Below are 26,220 nucleotides of genomic sequence, written 5' to 3'. Positions count from 1 at the left end.
AGGTAAAAGTGAAAATAGACGATGGACTCCAACTGCCGAATAGACAGAATACACACCATCTGCGCAAATGAGGGAAGCTCCATCCACCATGTTGGAGCTGAAAACGTACCTGCAGCCATGGAATAAACAGAAAATCTGCGCTATAAATTACATAATGCTTGCAGGCTAGTGTGTGTTTATAGAGCAGTGTCTGCAGCCCGCGGCGGCTTCCGTTAACAAAAAAATGTCAATATATATATATATATATATTTTTTTTTAAAACATTTTTTTATTTAGGGGTCGCAAAGGAGACCGCATGGGCTGCGGCTGAGACTTCAAGCGACCCCCAAATGACGTCCCTACCTTAGAAGTTGGCGTTATTAGGATAATTAGTCCTTCAAAAATGTCTGTGGCTAAAGCCTATATTGAATGATCCTCCTATGTCTTGCCGTGTACTGGCCCCTTTAAGGGAAGGACATGCCAAGGGGAATACGTCACACGGGAAGTGACGTGCAGAGGGGGGTGCTTGGAGATGGGAAGGGAGTTCCATGTATGCAGGAATAAAGAAAAGGTTGACATCCCCGCTGGCTCCTCTGTTCTTTACTGGCCGCGCACCACGGCAACAACTGGCGACGAGGACCTGTCCCAGCCAGTGGTCCTCCGCGCAGCACAGGTGATCCCACCACGTGGCTGCCCAGCTGACGGCGATCCCGCCGTCGTCCTCCTTGTGCTCGCGGGTGATCCCACCACGCGACACGGTTCCAGCCCTGAGGCACGTGAAGGAGACACGTGCACTTGCAGCGATCCCGCTGCCCGGCGCCCCTCCATGTCGGCATGAAAAGAGCTGCGGCCCCCTCCTCCAGAATAGGGGACCTTTAAAGACAAAAAATAAAAAAAAATAAAAAAAAATAAAAAAAAATGTTGCCTTGTTCTTTCTTCCCCCTTCTCCCACATTGCGAGATAAAGAAGGGAAAAAGAAGGATAGCGTTGGTGAACCCACCCCCTGGGCAAACGGCCCACGAAGAGGCTGTCCAGCCCCATCAGAGCTACAGTGCCACACTTCCCATAGGAGCACGTGACGCTAACACGCTGTCAACCCCGAACGCCTCCAGACCAGCTTTGTGATCAACCAGCCCCGACTCAGCCGTGACAAGATGAGCAATACGCCCAACTCATCAACCGCCCCAGCGGACCAGAGCACACCGCCAGCGGCACCAGTCACCAGATCCACAGCCACAGCATGGCGCATGCCGCCACCCTTCTCCATATTGCCGCAAGCTGACAAGGGAGCGAGGTGGGTCGAATGGCTAAAGGACTTTAACAATTTTATCGAGGCTGCGTGAGAAGAAACCTCTCCTCGACTGCGCAGCATGTTCATCAACACGGCGGGAAATGAGATAAAAACACTCCTCAAGACCATTCCTCCGGCGGAACTCACTGATTTTGCAAGCCTCATCACAGCCCTAAATAAGAGACTTGTCATCGCTCCCAACAGGGACTATGAAAGATATATCTTTAATCAGTGCACGCAACGCACGGAAGAAACAGTGGACGAATTCATCGTGAGACTCAGGATAAAGGGTGCGCATTGTCAGTTTGACGCATTCTCACTAGACAAAGCCATCCGACTACGAGTGATCGAGGGATGTGTCTCACCTTCTTTGAAGAAGCAACTACTCAAAAACCCATCACTATCGCGGAGGTGAGTGCGATGGCATGGATCCTTGAGAGAGCGGAAAAACAAGCAACACACATGGCTAACTCCGCTGCCACCAAACAAGACAAAAGCGACCTCATTGCTGCGGTACAAGGGTCTAACAACAGGAACAACGAAAGGGCTGGGAGTTTCAGCGCCGGAGCGACCCCGAGAATGCAGAGACAATGTTACAGATGCGGAATGACATTCCCGCACGCGGGCTCATGCCCTGCCCTCACACAAAAGTGCGGAAACTGTGGGAGGGAAGGACACTTTCAGATCGTGTGCAGAGAAAGTAGACCTTTTCCCACAGGTCGCCCCCCAGCAATCCCTCATTCAGACCGACTCAAAGGTCAAATCAGTCATACCAGACTCGCCCTTAGCAGCCCGGTCCACAAAGATACGTCAGGGTGGTGGAAGAAGTATATCCCGAAGAAGAATATCAACGATACGAGACACTGGAACCCGAGCCGCAGATACAAGACGAATATGACGGACCACCCCCACCCAGGCAAGTGTCATATACTGTGCCTCAAGGCTACACAGACTATGATGGCAGACAATATGACCCGCACAACCAAGATGAATTCGTCAACCTCATACTAGATGAAGAAGTGGCGCGGGAAGCACCGAGACTACAAGTCGAGATCTGCAACCAACGATTCTGCTTCTTGATCGACTCTGGAGCAACGGTTAACATCATGTGCGATAAGGAATTCCAACAATTACCCAACAAACCTGCGCTCACCGAGACCACCTCCAAAATTTACCAATGGGGTGCCGACACACCCCTATGCTGCACCGGGTCATTCAAAAGACACCTCACATTTGAGGGCAGAACCACCAACACCATAATCCACGTCATCAGGAGCCCGACAAGAGGCAGATGTCTGCTGAGCTACAAAACAGCATCACAGCTGGGCCTGATCAACATACTGGTCCAGGAAGGTGATCTCATCAACTCTACTGAACCGCAAACACCACAACCAGCTCAAATATGCCACATTGAGCAAGGGGCTCCCAAACCCGTCGTTCTAACAAAGGATGACATCATAAAGGAATTTTCCGACATTTGCCGTGGCCTAGGAAAACTGAACGGCCCGCCCATCAAATTGCACATAAATCCAGACGTTCGCCCTGTGCCACAACACCCAAGGTGAGTGGGATTTCACTTACAGGAAGCCGTCTCGAAAGAACTACATCAACTCTTAAAGGATGACATTATTGAACCGGCAACTGGACCCACCCCATGGGTGTCCCCCCTCGTAATTGTACCGAAGGAAAGCGGCCGACTCAGGCTATGTGTGGACATGAGGGTGGCCAACACGGCCATACAACGGGAACGGCACCCGGGCCAAAAATTGAGGACATGATAGTTCTACTGAACAACGCAGTCCTGTTCTCGAAACTGGACCTCAACCAGGGGTACCACCAGTTAGTTCTTCACCCGGACTCACGACCAATCAACACATTCGCGTCCCACGAGGGACTGTTCCGTTAAAAAAGACTCAACTTTGGAATATCCTCCGTGGCTGAAGTCTTTCACGAGACAGTTCGGCAAATCATTCGGCCCATCAAAGGGACATTAAACTACAGCGATGATATTCTCGTCTTCGGGAAGACTCGGCAGGAACATGACGAGGCACTAAGGGCCACATGTGGAGCATTACAAAAGGCGGGTCTGACCCTTAATGTAGGGAAATGCAGGTTTGGGAAAGCCAAACTCAAGTTTTTCGGTCACATATTCTCGGCCGACGCGATGACCCCTGACCCTGACATAGTTGCGACCATCCTACATCTGGAAAAACCCAACCAGGCGGCGGATATCAGATCATTGCTGGGCATGGCGGGGTACTGTGCGCGCTACATACCGCAATTTGCCTCTATCACAGAACCACTGAGACGCCTGTTGCAAAAGGACGTCCCCTTCCACTGGACGGAAGAATGCCAAGGAGCATTTGATGACATCAAGCACGCTCTGGCGGAGGCCAGGAAGCTCGCATACTTCGACCCAGACTGGCATACCGAAATCGTGGTCGATGCCAGCCCCGTGGGATTGGGCGCAATCCTCGCCCAGACCAGTGGCCAGGACACGTACCCATGCCATGTGGTTGCATACGCCAGCAGAGCTCTGGCTCCTTCAGAGTCGGCCTACTCACAGGCAGAAAAAGAGAGTCTGGCAGCCGTCTGGGCCTGTGAACATTTCCATCACTTTGTCATCGGCAAAAAATTCACTCTCATCACGGACCACCAGGCTCTCCTATCCCTGTTTGGCAACCCGCGGACCAAGATGCCCCCCAGGATCGAGAGGTGGGGAATACGCCTGCAAGAATATGACTTTGCAATAATCCACAGACCAGGGGGTGAGAACAACCCAGCTGACTATCTTTAGCGACACCCTGCTGGCACTCCAGCCCAGAGAAAGGGAGATGCAGAATACATCAGTTACGTGACCGCAAACGCCCTGCCTCCGGCCATTTCCATCGACACGGTAGCGGCAGCCTCAGCAGCCGACCCATCTATGGCCCAAGCCATCAGTCTGACACGCAACAACAAGTGGAAAGATTTTAGAAGAGCGGTTCAGGCCCATCCGGGAGCCAGTTGTGACGAGCTTGAGAGACTGGCGAGAGTGCAAGCGGAACTCGCAGTTCAAGATGACGTCATTCTACTAAGAGGATGCAAAATAGTCATTCCCAACACCCTATGAGTGGAAGTCATCAAAACGGCTCACGAGGGTCACAGAGGAGCAGAAAACACGAAGAGGCTGCTACGGTGCCATGTGTGATTCCCGTTCATGGACAACATGGTTGACAGATGGGTACGCAATTGCGTAGCATGCCAATGCACCTCCAGACCAGAACCCCCTCAGGATAACTACGATCCCGGACCATCCGTGGGAACGAGTCGCAACAGACTTCTATGGTCTGACAGAAGCCGGAGACTATCTGCTGCTCCTTATCGATGAACATTCTCGCTTCCCCATAGTGAAGCGAGTGAAATCCACAGCGTTCGCACACGTGGCAGCAACGTTTGATGAAGTCATCAGTGAGTGGGGGATCCCTGACACGATAAAGTCAGACAATGGTCCACCGTTTTGCGGCCACGAATTTGGGGTGTTCGCAAAGCATATGGGGTTCCGTCATCAGAAGGTATCCCCGAGATGGCCCCAGGCAAACGGCATGGCCGAAAGGTTCATGGCCTCCATAAATAAGACCATGCAAAGAGCACGCCTCGAAGGGACTGACCCCCACCAGGCGTTGTGCAGAATGCTGAGGGATTACCGGAACACACCCCATGAAGCCACCAATAAAACACCAGCCGAGCTCATGGTAAAGTATAGAGTAAAAACCAGAGTTATAAATAATCCAGCGTTGAGGCCAAAACCAGACCCAGAGATCGCTCGAAGGGATGAAGCAAGGAAAGAAAAGGCACGTGAACAGACGGACCAAAGGAGAAGAGCACAACCCAAAGATTTTCAGATAGGCGACGATGTCTGGGTGCAGCTAGCAGTTCGCAAGAAGACAGATCCGTTATTTTCGCCAGAACCGCTCCAAGTCATAGCTGTCAAAGGGACCATGGTAACAGCCGTGAACGACGAGAGAGAAGTGACAAGGAACAGCTCGCTGTTCAAGCATGCATTAAGGGTACGGAAGAAGAGCCACCACCCATCGATCCAGATCCAGAAGAGAGTGACACGCGAGATGAAGAGTGGGTCCCCCTCGAGCCACCAGCTCTGCGTCAACCGAGTCCCACACCCCCGGTTGGCGGCGACCACAGCCAATGGTCGTGAGGACGACCACAAAGAACAATCAAGAAACCTCCCAGGTTAGTGGAGGAGTGTTGAAAGTTGTTGATACAAAGACAATCACGTGTTATAGTTGTAAGGACATTTGTCCGGGGGTGTTGTTGCCGTGTACTGGCCCCTTTAAGGGAAGGACACGGCAAGGGGAATACGTCACATGGGAAGTGACGTGGAGAGGGGGGTGCTGGGAGATGGGAAGGGAGTTCCATGTATGTAGGAATAAAGAAAAGGTTGACATCCCCGCTGGCTCCTCCGTTCTTTACTGGCCGCACACCACGGCAACACTATGCTGTTCTTTTAAGATGTGTATTAAGACTGTATTATATTTGTTTTGTTTTTATGCACTCGTATTTGTTACCGAAATTAAGTAATCAACCATGACATTTATTTAGGGTAAGGTGTTGCAGTGAGTCAGATGGCATTTTGGGGATTTAAAACCTGACCAGATTCCTCTTGATCTCCTCATAGTCGCTGCAGGAAGGGGCATGACCGACAACGGACAGGTCGGGCTCTTTCAGCTCATTAGGATCTGGCAGGCAGGAAGACAGGTCAACATATGGAGCATAACATAAAAGAGGTCACAATAGAGAGAGTAAAGTATATGATATTTTTTAAAGTCCATAAATAGAACCAGAACAGATAAAGTATTGGATTAGATTGTGTTGTAAATTAGTCTGTGTGGTTTAGTTACATCTCTCATGCTCTCCAAAAAATCACCCATCAAGCTGCGTGATTTCTCCTCTTCTGCAACCCCCTAAAAGTGACATGTCAATGTTTGTGATACGGTTTCTCTTCCCCACCCCCCCCCCACCCGAATAAAGTCATATTAATGTGTGTGATTTGATTACTCCTCTTAAGCGTAAAAAATAATACTTCAATCGGTGTGATTTCTATGTTTGAGTGAACAAAATTAAAGGCAGGGTCAGTATTTGTGATTTATTTTCACCTCTCCTGCGCAAACAAAATCACATGTCAATGTTTGCGAATACTCCTCTCATTTGCACCATAAAATCAGGAGGAAAGCGGAAATGGAAAATACATGTAAACACGTATAAACCCTGAACTTCTAATGAACATAAGAATAACGTTGATGTACTAAAGAAAACGATTCTAATTATCTTTTTCCTCTTTGTTTTATAGTGACAAGTTTACTAGGTTTTGCCAATGGAAAAACGTGGAACTGAACATTCACGTAAGCTTGCGCCAAACAATCAGTTTTTTTGTGTGTCATTTTATGTGATTGTTTCATACATGTTATCTGATTACTGATGTGCAATGAAAATGCAATATTATGATTTAGGTCAAAATTGGAATTTCATCCAATAGGACATACCCGGGAATTTCTTGCACTACTGCACATTTAAGGCCTTGCAACATCAATTGCAGTAACACCGCTCCTATGTGCAGACCCCTTGCATATGCAGTAACAGTGCATCCATAGATACTGCAATGCCCACAATCATGTGTGCTCTTTGACAGACAATGTATTCTCTGTGTTGCTGTTCTGGATGAAATCAGGAGCAATCCTTCGAACCGTGTTGGGGAGGGATTTCAGGGGGGTCCGTCACTGCACATGTCCGCAAGTGCACGCTCAGGACTTACTGTATGGTGACAGTATCAAGAAGAGTCACAGAATTAATGTGTTTAAAACACAATAAAATGGGAGTCTGTGACTGCACAAAGTCTCCCCTCAATTGTTGCCCTATTTCCTAGGGTCATTCCAGTTCCCACATAAGAAGGACCTAATTATGCACAACATTCTATAATCACATTTTACTTTAGGTCCTTGTGCCCACCATTATAAACTGAAGCAATTTTCGTTCATCTTAATTTCCTGAGTGTGTATGTATTTTTTTGTCTAATCGCAAAATATTTCACTTTGCATATATAAAACGTTACAACTGTTAGGTTGTTTTTAAAAATCACATTTGATAGAAAAAAATACAATCATCAATGTATGGAGATGTGCATAGGTGTCAGGTGTGACTGTGCAATTCTATCAATTGCCAATAATAGTTACAAACCTCAGATACGTGATTTTATTTAAAATATATCCCAACATAAGTACAGTTAATTAATTATCCATTCACATTAATGTGTTCAATTCGAGCTACACAAATAAAAGCTAATACGCCTTCAAAGCGCCTGCTTAATGTTTGAGGCCGTACTCGCAACAGTCTGCCTTAATTGGTTAAGGGGGCCAGCAGCACTCTAAAGATGGCCGAGGAACATGTAACCTGCTCTTGTTGCTTTGCAGTCGTCTCCATCATCAGTCGGGCTTCCTCTATCTTTATGTTTTTCACTGTCAAAATGCATTGCATATTACTTAATATATACTTTATTAAAAAAAAATAAAGAAAAACCTTTGGTCATGTTATTGCTCTGCGGGCCTGTGCTCTGTGTGGATCCGTATAGGCTTCTTTCCTGCTAGCTGCAGACTTCCCTACAGCAAAGGTATTCCTTCTTCACACATTCTTTAGGAGTCCTCGACAACACACCCACCTAGCCCTTGATTAAACATCTGTCCAATATCATCAGCAAATTCAGTCATGTACAATGCATTGCCCTCATCTCACAATATGGTGGCATATGACTTCTTGTTGTTCTTGGAGCTCTCTGGTGTGTGTGTGTGTGAGTGTGTGAGTGTATGTGTGTGTATTAATCAACCTCTCTAATAAGGTGCCTTTGGTTCGCCTTTTGAGTTTCTCCTTCCTCAGACTTCTTTTAGTTTGGAGTTAGAGACATCCCTTTGCACTCATTTGTTTGAGTACTTTATAGTTTTTGTGATGGTTAAAGATTGAGACATGGGGGTTCCGGTTCCCATGAGCCGAACCACATGGATGTGATCATGCTTTGCTCTCTAAATGACCTAGAGATCCTGTTACAGATACGCTGTCGGAAGCCACCGAGACTGATGAAGTGGGAACCAGAGGTTGTGTGAAGGGGCACTGCACCACAGAGAATGATGATATCCTGCATAATCACCCACCCAAGTAAGATCTAAGCCTGATACTTTTCGGCCTCGTTCACCGACGCTGCAGCCAAAAAGGACGCGGCAGCTCATCCACAGGCCCCCTCGGTCAAGCCGACAGATCAAAGGCTGGAACAGTGGTAGACTTGGCCAAGCCCTTAGTAAGAGGAGAGGCGGAAGATGGGGTATCTACCTGCTGGAGGTGCATCACATTGTACACCCGGGGACTATCGGGAGGTACAGACCCCCCCTGGGGGAAGTATAATCCCTTGAGCAGGTGGAAAGTATGCAGAGGAGTACAACTCCACAGGGGACAGTGGTGGCGCTTGACCGAGGGAGATCTGCACCCAATGCCGGGGAGAATTGACCTCTCAAGCAGAATCTGAGAAGGTGACCACAGCACCAACACAGGTCACCTTGGCCACATGAATAGACTGAGGGATTGATCAAGGATATGAAAAGCACAGCTTAAAACAGGAGGGCGGCCGAAGGTGGCCCCTTGTTGGATATACGATACAACAGGGCAAACTCCACAGTGAGAGTCTTGTGAGCAGTAGGAGATCATTGGGCCTCATTACAACCCAGGCGGTAAGTTCCCTACTTAACCACCATGGTGTAAACTCTGTTTACTCCATGGTGGTTGGCGGATTTACCGCCCCATTCCAAGGTGAGTGGGGCGGTAAATCCCCATTCCCCATTTACCCTTCCCCATTCCCATTTTTGCCCCATAGGGCATGATGGGAGTGGGGAAGGCGCTAATTACGGCACCGTAAATTACGGTGCCGTAACTAGTACCAAGGCGGGTTAGCGCCTTGCATTTTAACGCCTGCTAAAAGCAGGCGTTAAAATGGTAATCAGGCGTTAAGGGTTAACGGCGCTGATGGCGCCGTTAAACCCTTAACGCCTGGGTTGTAATGAGGCCCATTGACATCTGGAGGAGCTCTATAGGCTCGAGAACAGAGAAGAGTTGTATCTGCCAGATATGCAATTACAGTGACTGTTTTGCAAGGTGAGTGTTCTAGTGAATGTAGAGTACAGTGTACATGGGCAGGTTGTCTTTAATTCAGGACACAGAGAGAGAGTGTATCTGCTAGATGTGTATGTATAGTGAGTGTTGTGCTATTAACGCAGTGCATGATGGGACATGTAGTCTCTACCAGATATGCACAATTGCCAAAGTACCACCTTTTACACCAGATCAGGCCCTTAATCACTTCTGATTTATTTAATTCCGTTGTGCAACCACTAATCCTATCTCACATCGACAGTGGTAATGAACTTAGTTTTGGTGCACCCTTGCTTTCAGTTTTTCATTCTGCTGCTCACCTTGTAGTCAGCCCCTTGATCTTCAAATAAATGTTAAGATGTTTTATATTGCGTATAAGTCTATTCAAATTATTCACCCTTCCCATCTTTCATCTATACTGGTTTCTTCTGGCGGTTCTTGTGTAGCATGCAATACATCTGTTGCTAGACAGCAAGTTCTCTGGGTCAAAAAATCCCTCATGGCTACTTGAGATTTCTCCTGCATTCTCCCCTAAATCTGGAAATATTTCCTGGTTTCTTTGCATCTTTCTCCTACCCTTCTTTTGTCCCATAAAACCATTTCTTTTCACTCAGATATAACTACTGCATCTTCTATGTTTATTTGTATTGTGAATGTATAGTTTTATATTGTTTTCATTTGTTATTATTTCTGTACAGTGGTTTGCCATGTCTACTGACAAGGTGTCTGCTATATCAGATGTCTTAAATTCAATAAATAAATAAAAATAAATATGCACCTACAGTGAGTTTGGTGCTGCTAACACAGCGCATGCTTTGAGATGAAGTCTCTGACAATTTTGCCTGCACATTGATTTTTGTGCTATTAACACAGTGCATCCTGAGCTGTATAGTCTCTATCAGATATGCACCTACAGTTTCGTTTGTGTTCTTAATATAGTGCATGCTGGGACATGTATTCTAAGTCAAATATGCACTTACAAAACATGTTTTGCAAGGTGATAGTTGTTGTTATTGTAGAATACATTATGGATGGGTGTGCCATCTCTGGTCCATGGTGGAGATACAGAGATTGTAGTCTCTTCCAAATATGCATGTCAGATGCTGTTCAGATAGCACAGAGAGCTAAGTGCTCACACCTGATATCTGTGTGCCACCTGCTGTGGCAGGTTCAAATACATGCAGGGTCAACTCAGCCTTTCATCCTTCCGAGGTCGATAACTTGAGTACCACTCTGTGGGATAAGAATTTCTTCAGTTATTTCAGCACTCTGAGACCTACGAGTGTGTAGCGCTATATAAGAAATACATAATTATTATTATTTTTATTATTAGCGAGTGTAGTCTCTTCCAGATATGCATATACAGTGAGTTGTGTGTTCTTAAAGCAGTGCATACTGGAATGGGTAGTCTCTTCCAGATGTGCACTTACACTGCGTTTTATGCAAGTAGATGGTTTATGCTAATGTAGAATACACTATACATGGGTGGGCCATCTCCAGTTCAGGGCACATAGAAAGAGTCTAGTTTCTGCCAGAGATGATAGAGATGATCCTACAGTGAATGTTGTGCTTTTTGCACAGTGCATCCTGGGTCTTGATATTCTCAGTCAGTAAGTTGTGTGCACTTTCTCCAATATTTACACAGTAGTATTAGTCACTTCTGTTCATATTGTTACATTAATCAAAACCTACATTACGTGTTCTTCATCAACAGGATGTGCCTGATAATCTGTGATGGATGCCAACACAGAGAAGTGGGTTGCCTGTGTTAGGGAACACTTTGAGGACCTCCTTTTTTATAGACAAGTCTATTATTCCCTTCAACATGTTTAACCAAATGCAAAGCAGGAGGAGCAGCTATTCCTCAGGTAAACCCTTTGCAAAGTACTCTGTGAAGATACATGTGTGGGGTGGCATGTCGAAAAAGATGGCAGGACGAGTGATTCTTTTTGCAGGGATAATGGAGGCTACATTTTTCAATGAAAATGTTAAAATGCAATGCCTCTTGACAAATTCACAATTCCATTCAGCATTAGGGGTCATCCATGATAACGACCCTAAGCATTCTAACGTGGCTGCATGTATGGCAGAACAAGGACTCAACTGGGTGAAAACCCTGATCAAATCTCTAGATCAAAATCTCAGTGTCATCATCTGGGCCCCACTCAAGGGATTCCTAAAACATGCCAATACGCCCACCAATAAGGCAGAACTGATTGACGGGATACATTGTGGTTCCAGGTAATGACACCTGAAATCTGTATGCAGTCTGTAGACCATGCCAAAAAGGTCCTCCCCAACATGTTTGAGCGGAATGGTGGAGCAACCATATGTAAATAAAGTAGTATTTGGGGTTTTTGGATCCTGTGGTTCAAACCTAGAGTACTGTACATATACCTGTGTCGTTGTTTCATTCCATGCCTTGTTGCTGTACCTCAAATAAAAAGAGCATGATGTAATGACGAAATGGACACTGGAAGGTGCTGTAGATCAGTGATATTCACTATTCACAGTGCTGTAAGTGGGATAGGAAATCAAGGGATGCCTCTAGCAAGTCATGAAGCATGACCTATTTGGGGTGGTGACCTAAATGCAGCCAGACATGCCCTAAGGAATTTGGTAACACAATGTAATGATCATTAGTTCACTGTTTACAAGGAAAAGGGCCATGGCTCACTAGAGATGCTTTATGCAGTATACAGTCAGTGGTTCCTAACATTGATCCTCTCACTCAGGGCAGAAGAAGGAATACGGTCTGTTCTTGGTTCCCAGATTGGAATAAACTCACAATGTTTCTCTGTCTGATGGGCTCCCATGCAATGGTTAGCATAACGCATAAACACAAATTCATCATTTAATTTCCATCTACGTAATCAAATAGAGATCAGCAATATGTGTTTCATAAGTACTTTCTACATGGACAGAAACACTCACTCACTACTTTATTCAAATTATGGAGCAATAGCATAGTCCATTGAACCATTCATGACTGAGGCTTTTTGATAAAGCACCTTAAACCACCTGAAACACGTTCAGGTTCTCCCAATGTTGCCATAGAGTGTAAATAAAATGAAGCAGTGTGAGGTAAGGTTATTTGTTCAGGATCACACAATTTGATTGGTGGGAGGGGTGGGACTGAGGGTGAGATTTGCACAGTGTGCAGTAGGATGTGTGAAGCTGATACTGTGCGTGAGTGAACTAATGATGGAGGGAAATGTGTGGGTGAAGGATTAGATGTAAAGGCAAAATTGAGTGGCGCTGTGTAAAAAGTGAGTTATGGTCAAAGGGGACAGGCCCTGGGATCTGTGGAGGAAGATCTGTTGGTTGTCAAGGGAGATGGCTAGGCCAGGAACTTTGGGCAGAGTGGGGGATTGGGTTTCCACCTTTCCATACACAATCATTTGTTGATTCAATTCTTAAACAATAGTCATCCTCATAAGAAGAGGCTGGATATACTTATCTGTGCCATCAAAGTTGACCCACTTGTACCAATGCTGATACTGCTCAAAGGCACTAAATGTATGACCAGTGTCCATGCCATATCACCTGAAAAGTAGTTGAACTTGTCAATAATCATTTGTTCATCCTCAATTGAAATATATTTCAGTTGAAGGTCCTACAATCTGTAAATAACACTCTTCTACCATTCAGTCATGCATCGGGACAGGTGAGTGCATTATACTTGTAGGAGCAGACATGACATCAGGGTTGAAGCCACGAGTCCCAAAGGAGGCATGGTGATGGGGGACCTTGATGTGTGGATCAGTGTGGAAGGAGAGAGGTAAGGAGGGGGCATTGCAGGTTGGATCAGGACTACAGAGATCACCCCATAATGCAATTCAACTGAATGCAACTATAGAGTGATTGCATGCTTCAATGCTCTCCATTGTCATATATGGACCATGCCATATTGTACGCACTGGTCATCCACCTGAACTTTGCCAAATCTGAAGCCAGCAGCTGCATGTGTCTGGGCCAGTCACAGGGGAGGCTGATGTTCTGAACGAAAGCAAAGATAAGGAGATTGCAAGCCTAATAAGCGCTGGAAAGAGATATTTTATTGAAACTGCATACTGGCCAATGTTGAGTTAACAATCATCCAGTTACAACTAAATCCCCTATTTACAAAATCATTAACATTTTGACCATTACCAATTGTATCAATGTTATTAACCTCTCTGGATACACTATGTTTTCCTCTGCTGTCCATCATTCTTGATTGGTTCAAACTATTTCTACACTCTCCCTTGCTTTCAGCTTACTTTCAAAGTCAACATACAGTACTTCAAATTGATATTTTCCTCTTCTTTTGGCCTCACTCCATGCAGATCACCAACAATTCCCACAATTGTCTCGTTACTCCACCTTTTTTACATCCTCCAACATCATACAACCTTACATACAGCATCCGTTACTCACTTTCACCACTCTTTTTCCTCTCATGTAAACTAGTTTGAATTAAACAACAATACTATATTGCACCTTTGGGAGAATTACAAAGTTAGTCATCTTACATCATGCTCTAGAGATGGTCCTCCATCCTCATACAGCATCTGGGTTCACTCTGGGTTCAATCCAATTAAATGCTGTTGTATAGGAGTACTCTGAGGGGTTCTAGAAGATACATAAGATAAAGTTAGGCATATTGTACAGCAAAATGCAGGTACTTGTGCAACCAGCGTAACGTACCATTTTCAGCACGCTTAGGTAGTCCATCATGGGAAGGCTTGCAAAATGTCCTGCACCAGAGTCTGCATGCTATCAGTACCTTCAAAGTCCCACTTAAGGAACAAGTCTGAGACCTCCAACTCCAATTATTGCTCAGACCAGTCAGGACTTGTGCAGGTATTTCTGCAAAACGATTTCCTGTGGTAGTGCGAAAAATGGCAAAGGAGAGGCTGAAGCAGAGTTAGAGAGATATGAAGAAGGAATAGGACTGAGGGAGTTAAATACAGATGTGACAGAGGAGACAGAGGGAGAGAGATATAGTGACACAGAGGGTGAGAGATAAAGAGAGAGAGAGAGAGAGAGAGGAAGGAAGAGAGAAAGAGAGATAGAAAGATGGAGAGAGTGAGAGAGAGATACTGTACAGTAGCGCCCCATACAGTATACTCCAAACATACCAAGTTCTATGCCAAGATAGACTGCGGGTGATTTTGGGTGGCCTTCCTGTTGCTTCGGGCCTGTGGTCTGTGCTTGTGTGCTTGTTTCATAGGATCAGGGTAACCCGGATAGGGGTTGTCAAATCCTAATTTTCTTTGGTTATTATGATTGCACCTCCCATAGAAACTGCTAGTGTTCATTTTGAGCAACTCATTGGAGTCAAAACCAACGAAGGAGAAATGTTCCAGCAACAGTGGACAAGCTAATGCAGAACTGCCTTACTTTAAGGTTGAGTCAGGCCCGCCCAAGCCATTCACATGCACATTTTGGGACAGAGGTGGACATTGATGAACCAATGTTTTCAGAAAAGTAACGAAATGGGCACCCAATTTCTACTGAAAGTCATTATTGGGAGCAAAGGTTTGAATTAAAGTATTGTTCAGCAAGGCTTCTTGGGTTTCTTCCATTATTTGGTGTCCGAGACCTAAGAAGCCTTTATTGAGTCTTGCAATTCTACTATTCGAGTATACCGTAAAATGACAAATCATTATTTTTTTTTCCAGTATTCAAGTGTGTCAGTGTAGGAGATCCTTATACCTCCCCTGCATTTTTGGGCACATACATTAGTGGGAAAATGTGGTAAAATAATTCATTAAAAAACATCGAACCATTTGTGATACCTAGTGAAATTGTGAGGCTGTATTCTAATCCTAAAGCCAATGATCACCCTTGCAGAGTGGCTCTGCCATACTCCCCCAGAACTTGGCATAGTGATGTATAGCCAGAAATGAGATGTAAAATGGACAATTATGCACCTCTTGATTTACATGATGCTCCATTCTTAGAGTATGGTGAACCACTTCACCTAAGGCATTTCCTTCCCAATATATGGCTCCTATTAACTGTTACCTCAATCGAGCAGGTATTCAAGATTGTTCATATACTGAGATCTGACCAGACTGTGCACTGTCTTATTTCCAATGCAAACAATTTCTGTCCCTACACGTTTTTATAGCTCCATAATGTCCATCTACATTATTTCAGCCTTCTTATGTCTTATGGATACATGTAAAAAAGAAGAGACTCGTAACACAGTGATGCAGCAAGTGTAACACTGGTTAAGGAGAACTGTTATCTAGTGGTGGATGTAATGAGATCTCTGAGGAACAGTATTTTGGATTGCTCTCTTAATTGGTCTAAATATAATTATGTTGATTTGCAATGGTCTGCCAATTTTGAAGGAGAATCTCCTTAAATTTTTAAGGCATCCCACCAAGCCGGCATGGTTTCAAATTGACTTATTTTTCACCATATCAAAAGTGGCCCAGAGATCCAACATCGTCCCCATTAGTACACGGCAAGGGGGTTATGGTGGCCTCCCAGCCAATGGGAGGCTCAGAATGCAGGCATTACAATATGGTAATCCCTCTGCCCTGAGCCTCCTCATGGCAGGCGGCTGCCATCTCCCCTCGTCGGGGAATCAGGTAAGTCTTTTCCCACCTCCAACCCCTCCCCATCCACAGAATTCCTCTCCCAGCCTCCCAGTCCCACTTACCTTCTTTTTTGTCTGCGGACGCGCTAGGAACGCTTCAGTCCCCAGCGTTTCCGCTCCCGATCTTCGACAGGCCGTCATGGAAAGGAAGAAGGGACTACGTGTATTCCCTTCTCCCTTCCCATGGTGGCCATTTGGTTTGTTTACTTTTTTCCCTATTTTTTTAATGGCTGCCATGGAAAGGGAGAAGGGACTACGTGTAGTCCCTTCCCCTTCGCATAGAGGCCATTTTGTTGTTTTACTTTTTCCCCATGTTTTTTCAATGGCCGCCATGGAAAGGGAAAACGGACCTTGTTTCCCCTTCCCCCTGCGGCCATTTCTTTTACACCCTTGCTACGCTTGGGCCTGTAACTCTGGTCCCTGAGGGCATTGCCCGGGCGCTATAGCAATATTATATTGACAACAGTGATTCGTATTGGGAATAAGTTTGAGATCGATGATCTCGCATCACTCGCAACTGGAAGATTTGTTGCTAACACATTCACTATTGGGAGGAGCTGCTACAGCTGTGTTTCATTTAACTGAGCCTGTGTGTTCTGCTGAACTATGCATGTGGCATACTTTAGGGAAGTTGGTGTCTCAATGAACCATCTGCATGTGTTCTGCACCCTGGCTCGAGACCACGTGGGCTGGTGCTAAGCACATGAACCAAAACCTGCTATAACCTGCGTTTGGCTTGTTCACCAAATACTCACTGGAAGTGCCTGGTCTCTGCTTTCCCAAATGCCACAACCTTGGTTTCCTTTGGACTCATTATGAAACAGCACTTGTTTACCCACAAATAATGCTTAAAGAGATTCTACAAACCTGTGTTGAAACATTCCATAGAGATAGTGTCCATGCATGGATAAACCTCCTCCTGTAGAGCAATAACTGGAAAATAATGTTATTTGTAACCCAAACAGCATGCAACATTTCATATACATCATATGTTGGCATTTTTATATAGTGAAATTCTATTTTGTAACCTGAAAACAAAGCAAACAGTGGGATTATATAATAATATGAAACTGTATTTTTCCACCTCTGGAGCTATTGGCTACATTTATGGGGCATTCACTCCAAAGCAAAATAAAGTCATACTTTTATAGTTAACAGATGCATTTGTGACCTTCCATTTCAGAAAAAATTATATGATCCGGCAGTTAAAATTATTTGAAAGCTGTGAATCAAATGCAGGTGATGTGTGCCCTCTTGACCAGTCTAAAGGGCTTTACAAGTGATTGCAAGCAATTATAGACAGTCACAAAAAAAACAGTCAATTATGCAGTGATTCACGGGTACAAGTTAAACTTGACTATAAATTTGATTCTGATTTTTTCTAATAAATTGAAATGTCACCCTTGAATTACATTATAATCCTATTTGTTCAATTTTCAACACTGCAGAGCTTGTGTTTTTGTATTCTGATGGCACCATTAAGTCAGTGTATATTTCTACTTTTCTATTCTGCAGTTGACAATGAATGACTTTAGTGTCCATCGGATAATCGGGCGTGGCGGATTTGGGGAAGTGTATGGATGTCGAAAAGCTGACACTGGAAAAATGTAAGTTTAGACCAATATTTCTCTAAGATAAAGAACAATGTTTTATATTTGACCAAGCTGCAGAACTAATACAAATAGGTTCAACCCATGACCCCAAAAAGCAGTATTCTGTAATACTGTTTCATTTGTGTACATACTAATCACTATCATGTGTTAATTTTGTACGATTTCTTGTTGACCGGTTGTGCTCACCAGTGTATGTAATTGGTGTAAACTCCCAATCTAAGCTTCTATGCATTGTCGCACAACTAGTGCCATATCCAGCGTGCTCTGTGTCTATGAAGTCTTGTCCATTCATTTTGTTTACAGTCTGAACTTTTAAAGGCACTGGCCTGTTGGGAAATCCTTCGATATCCTTAGAAGCCAACCCTACTCTTTTGGCATACTATCCAGGACACCCAACCATTTGAAATGTTATGTTTACATAAACAGCTTTGACCTTTTTGTTGTTGTTAAACATTTCCATCACTATGCAAACATGTAAACCCTCTATTTCAAGTGCTTTTATATATATTTTCAGTAGCGTCCAAAATGTCTTTCAAACAGCAAAGAAAGGCCTCAATAGAGCCCCCAATCGTCAGAATGCTTCTTTCTAGCCAAGTCACTTTTGATTTTATTCCGATGTGTTCAATTGAGAAGATACGTCCTGGGCAATAAAAACATGATGAAACAAATCAAAGTTTCAAAGTTTCTGCTAAGGATGTACCCTGCTCTACCTCTTGCTCCACCGGGTGGCTGTTGGACCAGAGGCTAGAAACCCAAACTACCTTTTCACTTCATCCTCCGAGATATAAGCAATTTGGAGGTAGGACTCTACACATTTAAGGATCAATCTGGACTTCTCATCCCCTTTTCATCCATATTGAATTATCCTTGTTCATAAATGTCCAGAAATGTTTGAAAACTCTTTAATTGAACATTCTCTTCTCACCATGGCCTCCTCCCCTATTCTTCATCATTGCCAATACGTCAATGCTTCCTTGGCTTTATGAGCATGTTTCATCCACAATGAAAATAAATACAAGAACATGGCAAAGTATATTTATAAAATAAGTACATGAAGTGATAATATTATAGCACAGGTATTGCCGTCCTACAGGTAAGGTGAAACCTATCATCCATAGGAAAAAAAAAGATTCTATGGTTAATAACTTTCGAGCTATTGCACAGATTAGAACTGCTTTGACATTATAATATAGCTGAACCCTTGTACCCAACACAAGGCCCTTTAAGACGATGTAGCTATACTTTGAGATGGATGGGGATGCAGAATATACTCAAATATCAATAATTAGATTGACTAAGGAAGTTGGCAAAGTAAGTCTGTTTTATTTGCAATTGTCTAAAACAGGGAGTATAACGAACATACGCTCTATCTTCTCACTCAGCGAGTTTCATAGAAAATACAGCTTATATATTAAAAACTTGTCATCATTGACGTCAATTTATGTGGCAAACTACAAAAACCTACATGTAGGCATACGTTCCATACTTGTCAGGGAAAGTGATTGGGTCTCTAACATCAAGTGGGCAACTAAGCCCTCATCTAGTGCAAGTCACTATGAACGTCATCAAATGCACAATGTCCTATTGTTTATACAAACTATAGGGCTCTCTATTACGTGGCCCTCTATAATTGGTTGGCACCCTTGTACCCCTCTGTAATATTCCACACATGCTAGAAGCATGCAGGCTGGCACCCAGGTGCTGCTGGGCTGGTCTTGACCATATCTTACCACCTAATTAGCCTGCCATCTATCATCACTCTTGCTGTCTGCCAGTCAATTAGCTTTTGAACATTGGCATTGGAAATGTTCTCCGTGCCTGAGAATAAAAGGGAGTATAGGCATACTTTGTCTCTTGGTTTCAATGTAGCTCAACTCAGTATCTATTTTCATCGGACCATGTGACTGGACACCATGTTTCAGAACATTTTGCTGTATTAAATACTATTAAATGATGAACCTCTGACATCTTCAATGTTCTTGCACCTCACCGGAGACAGGGGTTTGTTCTTTTCACATGTTTTGTAGCTTCTGCATGAACATTCAGGTTCACGGTGGCCTTGTCTTCTTGGTGCTGGGCCAGCCAAGCCTTTCTTGAATTCAACTCATCATTAAGTCATTTTCCAACTGCGCCATACTGAAAAAGCCTTGCTGTTCACGGGGTCCAGACTCCGCTAAAGTGCATTGTGGAACATCCATATTCTATACATTCCTACGCATATACGTTGGTGCATCGCCGCAATCTATTTACTATGTAGCCAGCCTTAAGAATACTTTGTCTGCTTGCGTTACTGCCTCTGTACAATTGTAAAATGACTGCATTTTCTTAATCGTTTCTGTAGCATGAGCATCTTCATCTCGAGCCTGAAATGTTGCTCATCTTTAACACCTCCTCCTTAGATCCTATAGAATGTCTATGTTCTTCAGCCTCTTGCTTCTTTTCTGGAAGCATTAGCTCTGCTTTGCATGACATCACCAATATTCTTTCCTGCTCATTTTCACACTTCCTCTGGGATTTCATTCAAATGGCCATCATATTGTCGTGAGTGCATATATGGTTTCCACAATGGGTATCTTACTTCCATGATTCTTTTCGGTATAGGTATTTTCACTGGTACTGCACTTGTCTCACACTCTGGCTCCCAACATATAGAAAAAAACGGGGCAAAGCTTTTGGTGAGGGTACTTGGCTCCTGCTCTACATAGCCCCTGTTTCACGGCCCTTGTCCATGCAAGGGGCTACAGTTCCCACGGAGCAGGGATAGTTACCATGGATCTCAGTCCCCACTCCCAAGCCCACTGGGTAGGGAAGTTTGCTGAACCTGCTAAAATAAAATTGCTGTTAACAGTAGATGGTGCAGACCCTAATCACTAAGGGACACAGACAGCAGAGTGCATTTTATAGGGATCCCAGCGGGGACCACTCTTTATTTAATAACCATTTATACCTTTTATATTGATTCCCTTTTCCCCTAGGATTCCCCTGGCTAGAGTTCCAAACTCACTGGAGACGTGCTATGTCTGCTCACCCTTCCTTGGAGCAGTCTCAAGGGACCCCTAGCTAGGGTGTGCTTGGTGCAACAGACCCCCTACAGAAACTTGTGTTCCACCAACATGGATTGTGAGTCCAGCGGATGGTCTCTGTGGGTGGTCCCATAATGCTAGGCAGCCTCAGGCAGGCTGCCACCGTATCCCACTACCTCACAACAGAGTACCTTCCATCTACCCCTATTTAAAATGATGCATATCTTTATATACTTTGCTACTCCTATTTAACCTTTACTCTACTTAGCATTCCCCCTAACACTTACCCTAACTCTATGCTTCCCCCTACTTAACTGTGAATACTAAATTACTTAAAAAATATATACATATAACTACACATACATCTATACATGGACATACAACATATATAAAATTAAAAACATTATGTCACAATGGGATGACTGCTGCAGTCAGTCACCCCTTCACAAAACCTTGAGGTCTAGCCTTCGGGCCCTAGCTCTGGAAGAGATGGTGCAGGTCAGGTCTTGGATGGTGGCTGGCAGAAGCTGGCTGGTCCTGTTGATCCTGGTGGATGGCAGGGGTCTGTCTTCTACAGGTGATGTCTGAGGCCTGGACCCTCTTCTACCTTGAGGGTGGCTACTTCCACCACATGGGGCCACCCACACTCACTGCACATGTCCACGCTCTCTAAAAAGTCCTTGCCAGCCCCCTGCATGAGTGGGGGTCTGCCCAGTCTCACCGCCATGCCCTCTGGCCCTTTATGCTTTTCAGGTGGGTCTACCCCCACTCACTACTGCACTCACAGGATTGCATTTATGTTTTGGGTGGGCCCTGTTAGCTGAGGGTCCACCGACATCACCACTGCGCCCATGGCATGATGAAAATATTCAGTGAGGCCCCATAGTGGGAGGGGCTTACGATGTGAATGCATAGCCCGTGACACCATTGTTTCTTCAGACAGCATCCCCAGTGCTGTGGGGATTCCACTGCTTTCACTGCCGCAACTTGCGGCCATTTCAAGGACAGGCGGTGTCCCCACGGCAACTGAGGACACCACCAGTAATTACCACTGTGCACTGCGGCCTCCTTCTGGCCTTCATCTTCACCCGGTCTGCTGCACTGGGTGGGCCGGGGCTTTCTGTACTTGGGCTGCTCAACGGAGCAGCCTGGACTTGCTCCACCGCCTCCTCTGCACCTTCCTGGGTGGAGCAGGCTTCAATGCTCCCTCCTTCACCTCCCAGGCTGTGCCTGGCATACGCAGCCTAGGAAGACTACAATGGATGTCCCCCCTCGCTGTCCACGAGGTGGGCCTTTGGGGGCATGGCTGGGCTGCCTGGTCTGGGCCACCCCCAGCACGTGGCCTGATTTTGGCTGCTGTTTATTGGTCCAGGTAGCACCTAGCACGCTCACTGCCTGGGCCTAGAATACTGTTGGGCTCGTCTGGTCTGGCCCCCGGATGGGCTGACATCCGCCACGGTCCGTGATGTCTGGATTTAGCCCTGGGGTGCCGCTCAAGTCATTATCTCCCAAGTAAGCCTCTCTGCTTTCTCTTTTCTCCTTCCACTGTCCTTCTTTAAATCCACTTTGGATTATTTTCTCTCTGCTGCCCAGCAGTTTCTTGGGCACGGGAGTTCTATTCCTATGGTTTCTTGTTTTCATTTCTACTCTCATCATGCCATCAATCCCCTAGGAATGGAAGTTTTTGTGCAAATACATGTTATGGTTGAAAAAATATAAAGAGTAAATAAACGGGTGTGTTTTTCATTTTTCCATTCATGTTCCCAAAGGGGAAATGTCAAATGTTTGCTCACATGCACAGCACAAACCGATGGATGGCTTTGTGCCAAATAAGAAACAAATCGGGCACAAAGCACTTCAACGAAATCCTTTCTTGTTTTGCTGCAAATCCACCCAGTGTTTTTTTTTTTAATGGGTGCATAATGGGGTACCCCTGTAGCCAAAAGGATAGTTATATCTCCCATAATACATTGCTGTTCAAAATCTTTTTCAGCTCTTAATGGCGGTCATTAAGCAAATCGCATTTCGAGTTCTGAATCAACATTGAAAAGTGCCCTAAAATGATATAAAGGGTGTTAAGTACAGTTATTCGTGGGCAGGAAGCATGCGGGCAGGGTGAGGAAGAATGGTGAAGGTTTGGGGATAGGGGATAGTGTAAACACTCGTATACTATATGCACTGAGATGTGGTAATCAGCATGGTTGGTAGTTAGGGGAAGCTGAGTATTTGAAGTAAATTTAGGAATTAAAAAATATATATTTTTGACAAAAATACTTTCCAAATTGAATTGCAATGTAAAGGGGGTTGTAGTAAGGTGATTTAAAGTCTTGCGTTTGTGTATTGAGATCGAGACATGTTTTTATTTTACTTTGTTTTGTGAATGTAAAGTGTGTCACTGACACGTGTTCATGGCCGAGCCATGGTTGCATTGTATTTTGTTTTGATTCGGTGAGATTTTCACATGATGAGGGGAACGTTTCTCAATTTAGTGTTAGCTTCTTTAACCTTTGATTTGTTTGAAGGGAGAAAGTGAGTGGTATACAGGATGTAGATTAGTGTTGTACGTTGTGGGAAAGAGGCCGTGGACACAGAAAAATGTGTTTCTCGATCCGGTGTTATATACAGAGCTGTCCTCGAAGTCAGGATTTGTACCGAAGTTTGAAAAGTAGCTTTTTTGATTGGTTAATGCTTGATTTGTTTGAAGGGTGGATGTTAGGGTCTAAAGGAGGCAGAGTAGTAGTGTTTATTTTGGGGAAGACACCTTTGGCCATGGAGATACATTACACTGTTTCACGCGATTTCTTGATTCGTAATACATGAGTAACAAAAAGTATACAATGTAAAAAAGGTGAAGTTTAATTTCCGAAAAGTAAAAGATGCATGAGTATTGGTTAGAGGACTGTGATTCTCGATTCAAGTAGAACAGTTTTATATTATGAGTTAATCACGTTGAGTTAACTTTATGTTTATATTTATATGAAAAAGAGCTCAGGAGGAATGGGCAGTGGTGTAGCGACTACATTTAATTGCTTTCATGGAAGGAGGCACTAGCAAATCAGAATGCTTGGAATGTGGACTGTACTCTCTGTTATAAGCCTGAATTATGAGCAGCCTGAGTGCTGCTAGCGGCGCCCCCTTCCTGTGATCATCTTGGCCTTCCTGCTGCTCCTTCACCACTTAGTACCCGTGCAGTTTCCTATGTGGGGGCTAAGTGTGTTTAATCAAAAAATATATGACCTTGCAGCGTTGCGTTGTGCGGTACTTTCTGAAGTCTGTTTCCCTGTTTATGATGTCACGTCATGAACAGAGAAAATGGATTTGAGAATGAGGGCGTGGTGCTGAAGTGTGTTTTTTTTACACCCTTAGCACCTACATGGTGCTAAGGATATTCAATAAAATAAAATGACCTGGCAGTATAATCCGCAGTGGTGGGCTGAGCCTGATGTTAACGGTAGTGCTGCCAGCGGGCGGTTACCAGCAGGCGTAGCTTGTTGCTGTGGTGCTTAATATTAAACACACTGTTGGCAATTTAGCCCATGCTCCACTCAGGCATCTTCAATTGCCTCAAAAGTTATTTTATTTAGTGCTATTGGCCTATAGGACTTCCTGCAGGTGGAATCGCCACCAATTGGAGACCTGGGTGGGTGTGTAGGGTCCAACGCTAGAGTGGCAGAGGCGACACTCCCATCGTTGCGCCAGATGAAGTCAATGGGAGAGGTCCAACCGATGATACATCTAGTGATTATGGTCCTGCTTCCTCCTGTAGCATTGCAGGTCTGGTGCAGGGTTGCAGGGCATTGCAACCATGGCAGATTGACTGTTGTGAGAACCTGTTCCTGAAGCGTTCCTCCACTTGCTGCGAGTGGTAGTGGATCAGGTGGTTGACAAACGCCATGGAGACCAGGCTCTGTGCAGAACATGTGGAAAATCCTCTCTTTCAGACGTCGCCGCAAAATGTGCAATTTCCCTTTTCGACATCTGTCAATGGAGTGTCTTTACAAAACAAAAGAGGTGATGGTTGGAAGGTTTAGAATTAATTTAACCATGGGCATTTATCTGGGCAACCCTCCAGACCATTGTTTTTCACCTGCCAAGCCATTACAAAAGGGGAAAGACCATATGCAAATCAGCCTTGGTCCCATCCCCAGAGGGGCAGTCCATCCAGAACTGCTTGGTCACATCCCTTCTGCATGAGACCACAAGCATCCCCAGACATGTTTCAGCCTTGTTGGGCCTCATCATTGAGGATTAGCTTGGGTCCCCATGCCCAGCAGACATGGGACACATGTCTGGGCAAATTGGTTGCACGTGGGGTAATTAAGCAAAACAAAAAGAGGAGATGGTTGGAAGGTTTAGAATAAACTTTAAACTCTGGCATTGCTCTGGAATGTCTTTAGGCACCTTAAAGGCACCTTAAAGTACTGCCAGCACAGTTAAGGTGTGAAGCTCCTGTGGCAGTACTCCTTTTGTGGAGCTGGCTGCTCTACTCACTCAACGTCTTCCGGGTCCTTAGGGACAGTGACGAGATCCATCTCTTCATTGCTGGAGGGTGCCTCGGGATGTTGTTTCGCCATAATATTAAAAAATAAAAATTCAAAAAATATTTTAAAGAAAAAGGATCAAAACATCCTTAACCCCTTAATTTCCAAGGACGAGGTATCTCGTCCTTGACACTACATTCCCAGTGCCAAGGACGAGATACATTGTCTTTTTTGGTGCTTCAGTTTGTGCGAAAGCTGCAAAGCAGCAATTACAAAAACTCTGAATCCATCCCCCGGGCTATGTGAAGAGGAGGTTCCTCGGTGTTGCTCTGCCAAGTAGGCCCGTCAGTGTGCCAATCCTGACCCGGAGGGAAAAGCTGTAACGCAGCTCAGCCAGAGCTCCAGGATGTTCGGGCTGACATCCATGCCCTTGGGTGGCTGTCCCTGAACGTCCACAAGCCCAGCCGCAGTTCCAGGGAGCCTCAACAGGCTCCCCGTCCTTTCCCAGAGGGAGAATATGTAACACAAACCAGCAAGAGCTACAGGGTGGTAGAGGGCCATATCCCTGGCCTTGGGCACCCATCTTGCATGGGGGTTGACCATCCCCAAGTGCAGCAGCAGTGTCAGGGTGCTCCTCCTTTCCCAGATGTACATTCTGTAACACAGCCCAGCCAGAGCTCAGGGTTGGTCGGGGGATATCCCTGGCCTTGGGCACCCATCCACTATGCGGGTCGACCATCCCTAAGCCCAGCTAGGAGCTCTGGCTGGGCTGTGTTACAGCTTTTCCCTCCGGTGACCCTGCCGTGGCTCCTTCAGAACTGCTGCAGAACTTGCGGACGGTCGATCCACATGGGAGACAGGTGCCCAAGACTGGAGACATCACCTCAAACCAACCTAGAATTCTGGCTGGCCTGCGTTACAGCTTTTCTCTCTGGGAAAGGATGGGGACCCTGCTGGTGCTACCTGGAACCGCTGGTGGGCGTGATAATGGTCATCCCACATGAGAGACAGCCACCCAAGGCCACGGATATCACCGCCGACCATCCTGGAGCTC

At 45.2% G+C, this 26,220-nt stretch overlaps 1 protein-coding gene across 2 annotated transcripts in view; it reads left to right on the top strand.

Annotated features, from left to right (window-relative positions):
* GRK3 (G protein-coupled receptor kinase 3) overlaps window positions 1–26,220 on the top strand; it is a 1,763,027-nt gene that overhangs the window by 1,286,186 nt on the left and 450,621 nt on the right. For both annotated transcript variants that reach the window (XM_069619380.1, XM_069619381.1), the window contains exons 7-8: window positions 6,618–6,669; window positions 17,565–17,656. In XM_069619380.1, coding sequence (XP_069475481.1) covers window positions 6,618–6,669; window positions 17,565–17,656 — 144 coding nt within the window. The remainder of the gene's footprint in view (window positions 1–6,617; window positions 6,670–17,564; window positions 17,657–26,220) is intronic.

Source organism: Ambystoma mexicanum, chromosome 10, assembly GCF_040938575.1.
Source record: "Ambystoma mexicanum isolate Mex_15411 chromosome 10, UKY_AmexF1_1, whole genome shotgun sequence".
Classification (NCBI taxonomy): Eukaryota; Metazoa; Chordata; class Amphibia; order Caudata; family Ambystomatidae; genus Ambystoma; species Ambystoma mexicanum.
Note: the sequence above shows the minus strand (reverse complement) of the source record. Positions and strands in the feature narration are given on the sequence as shown.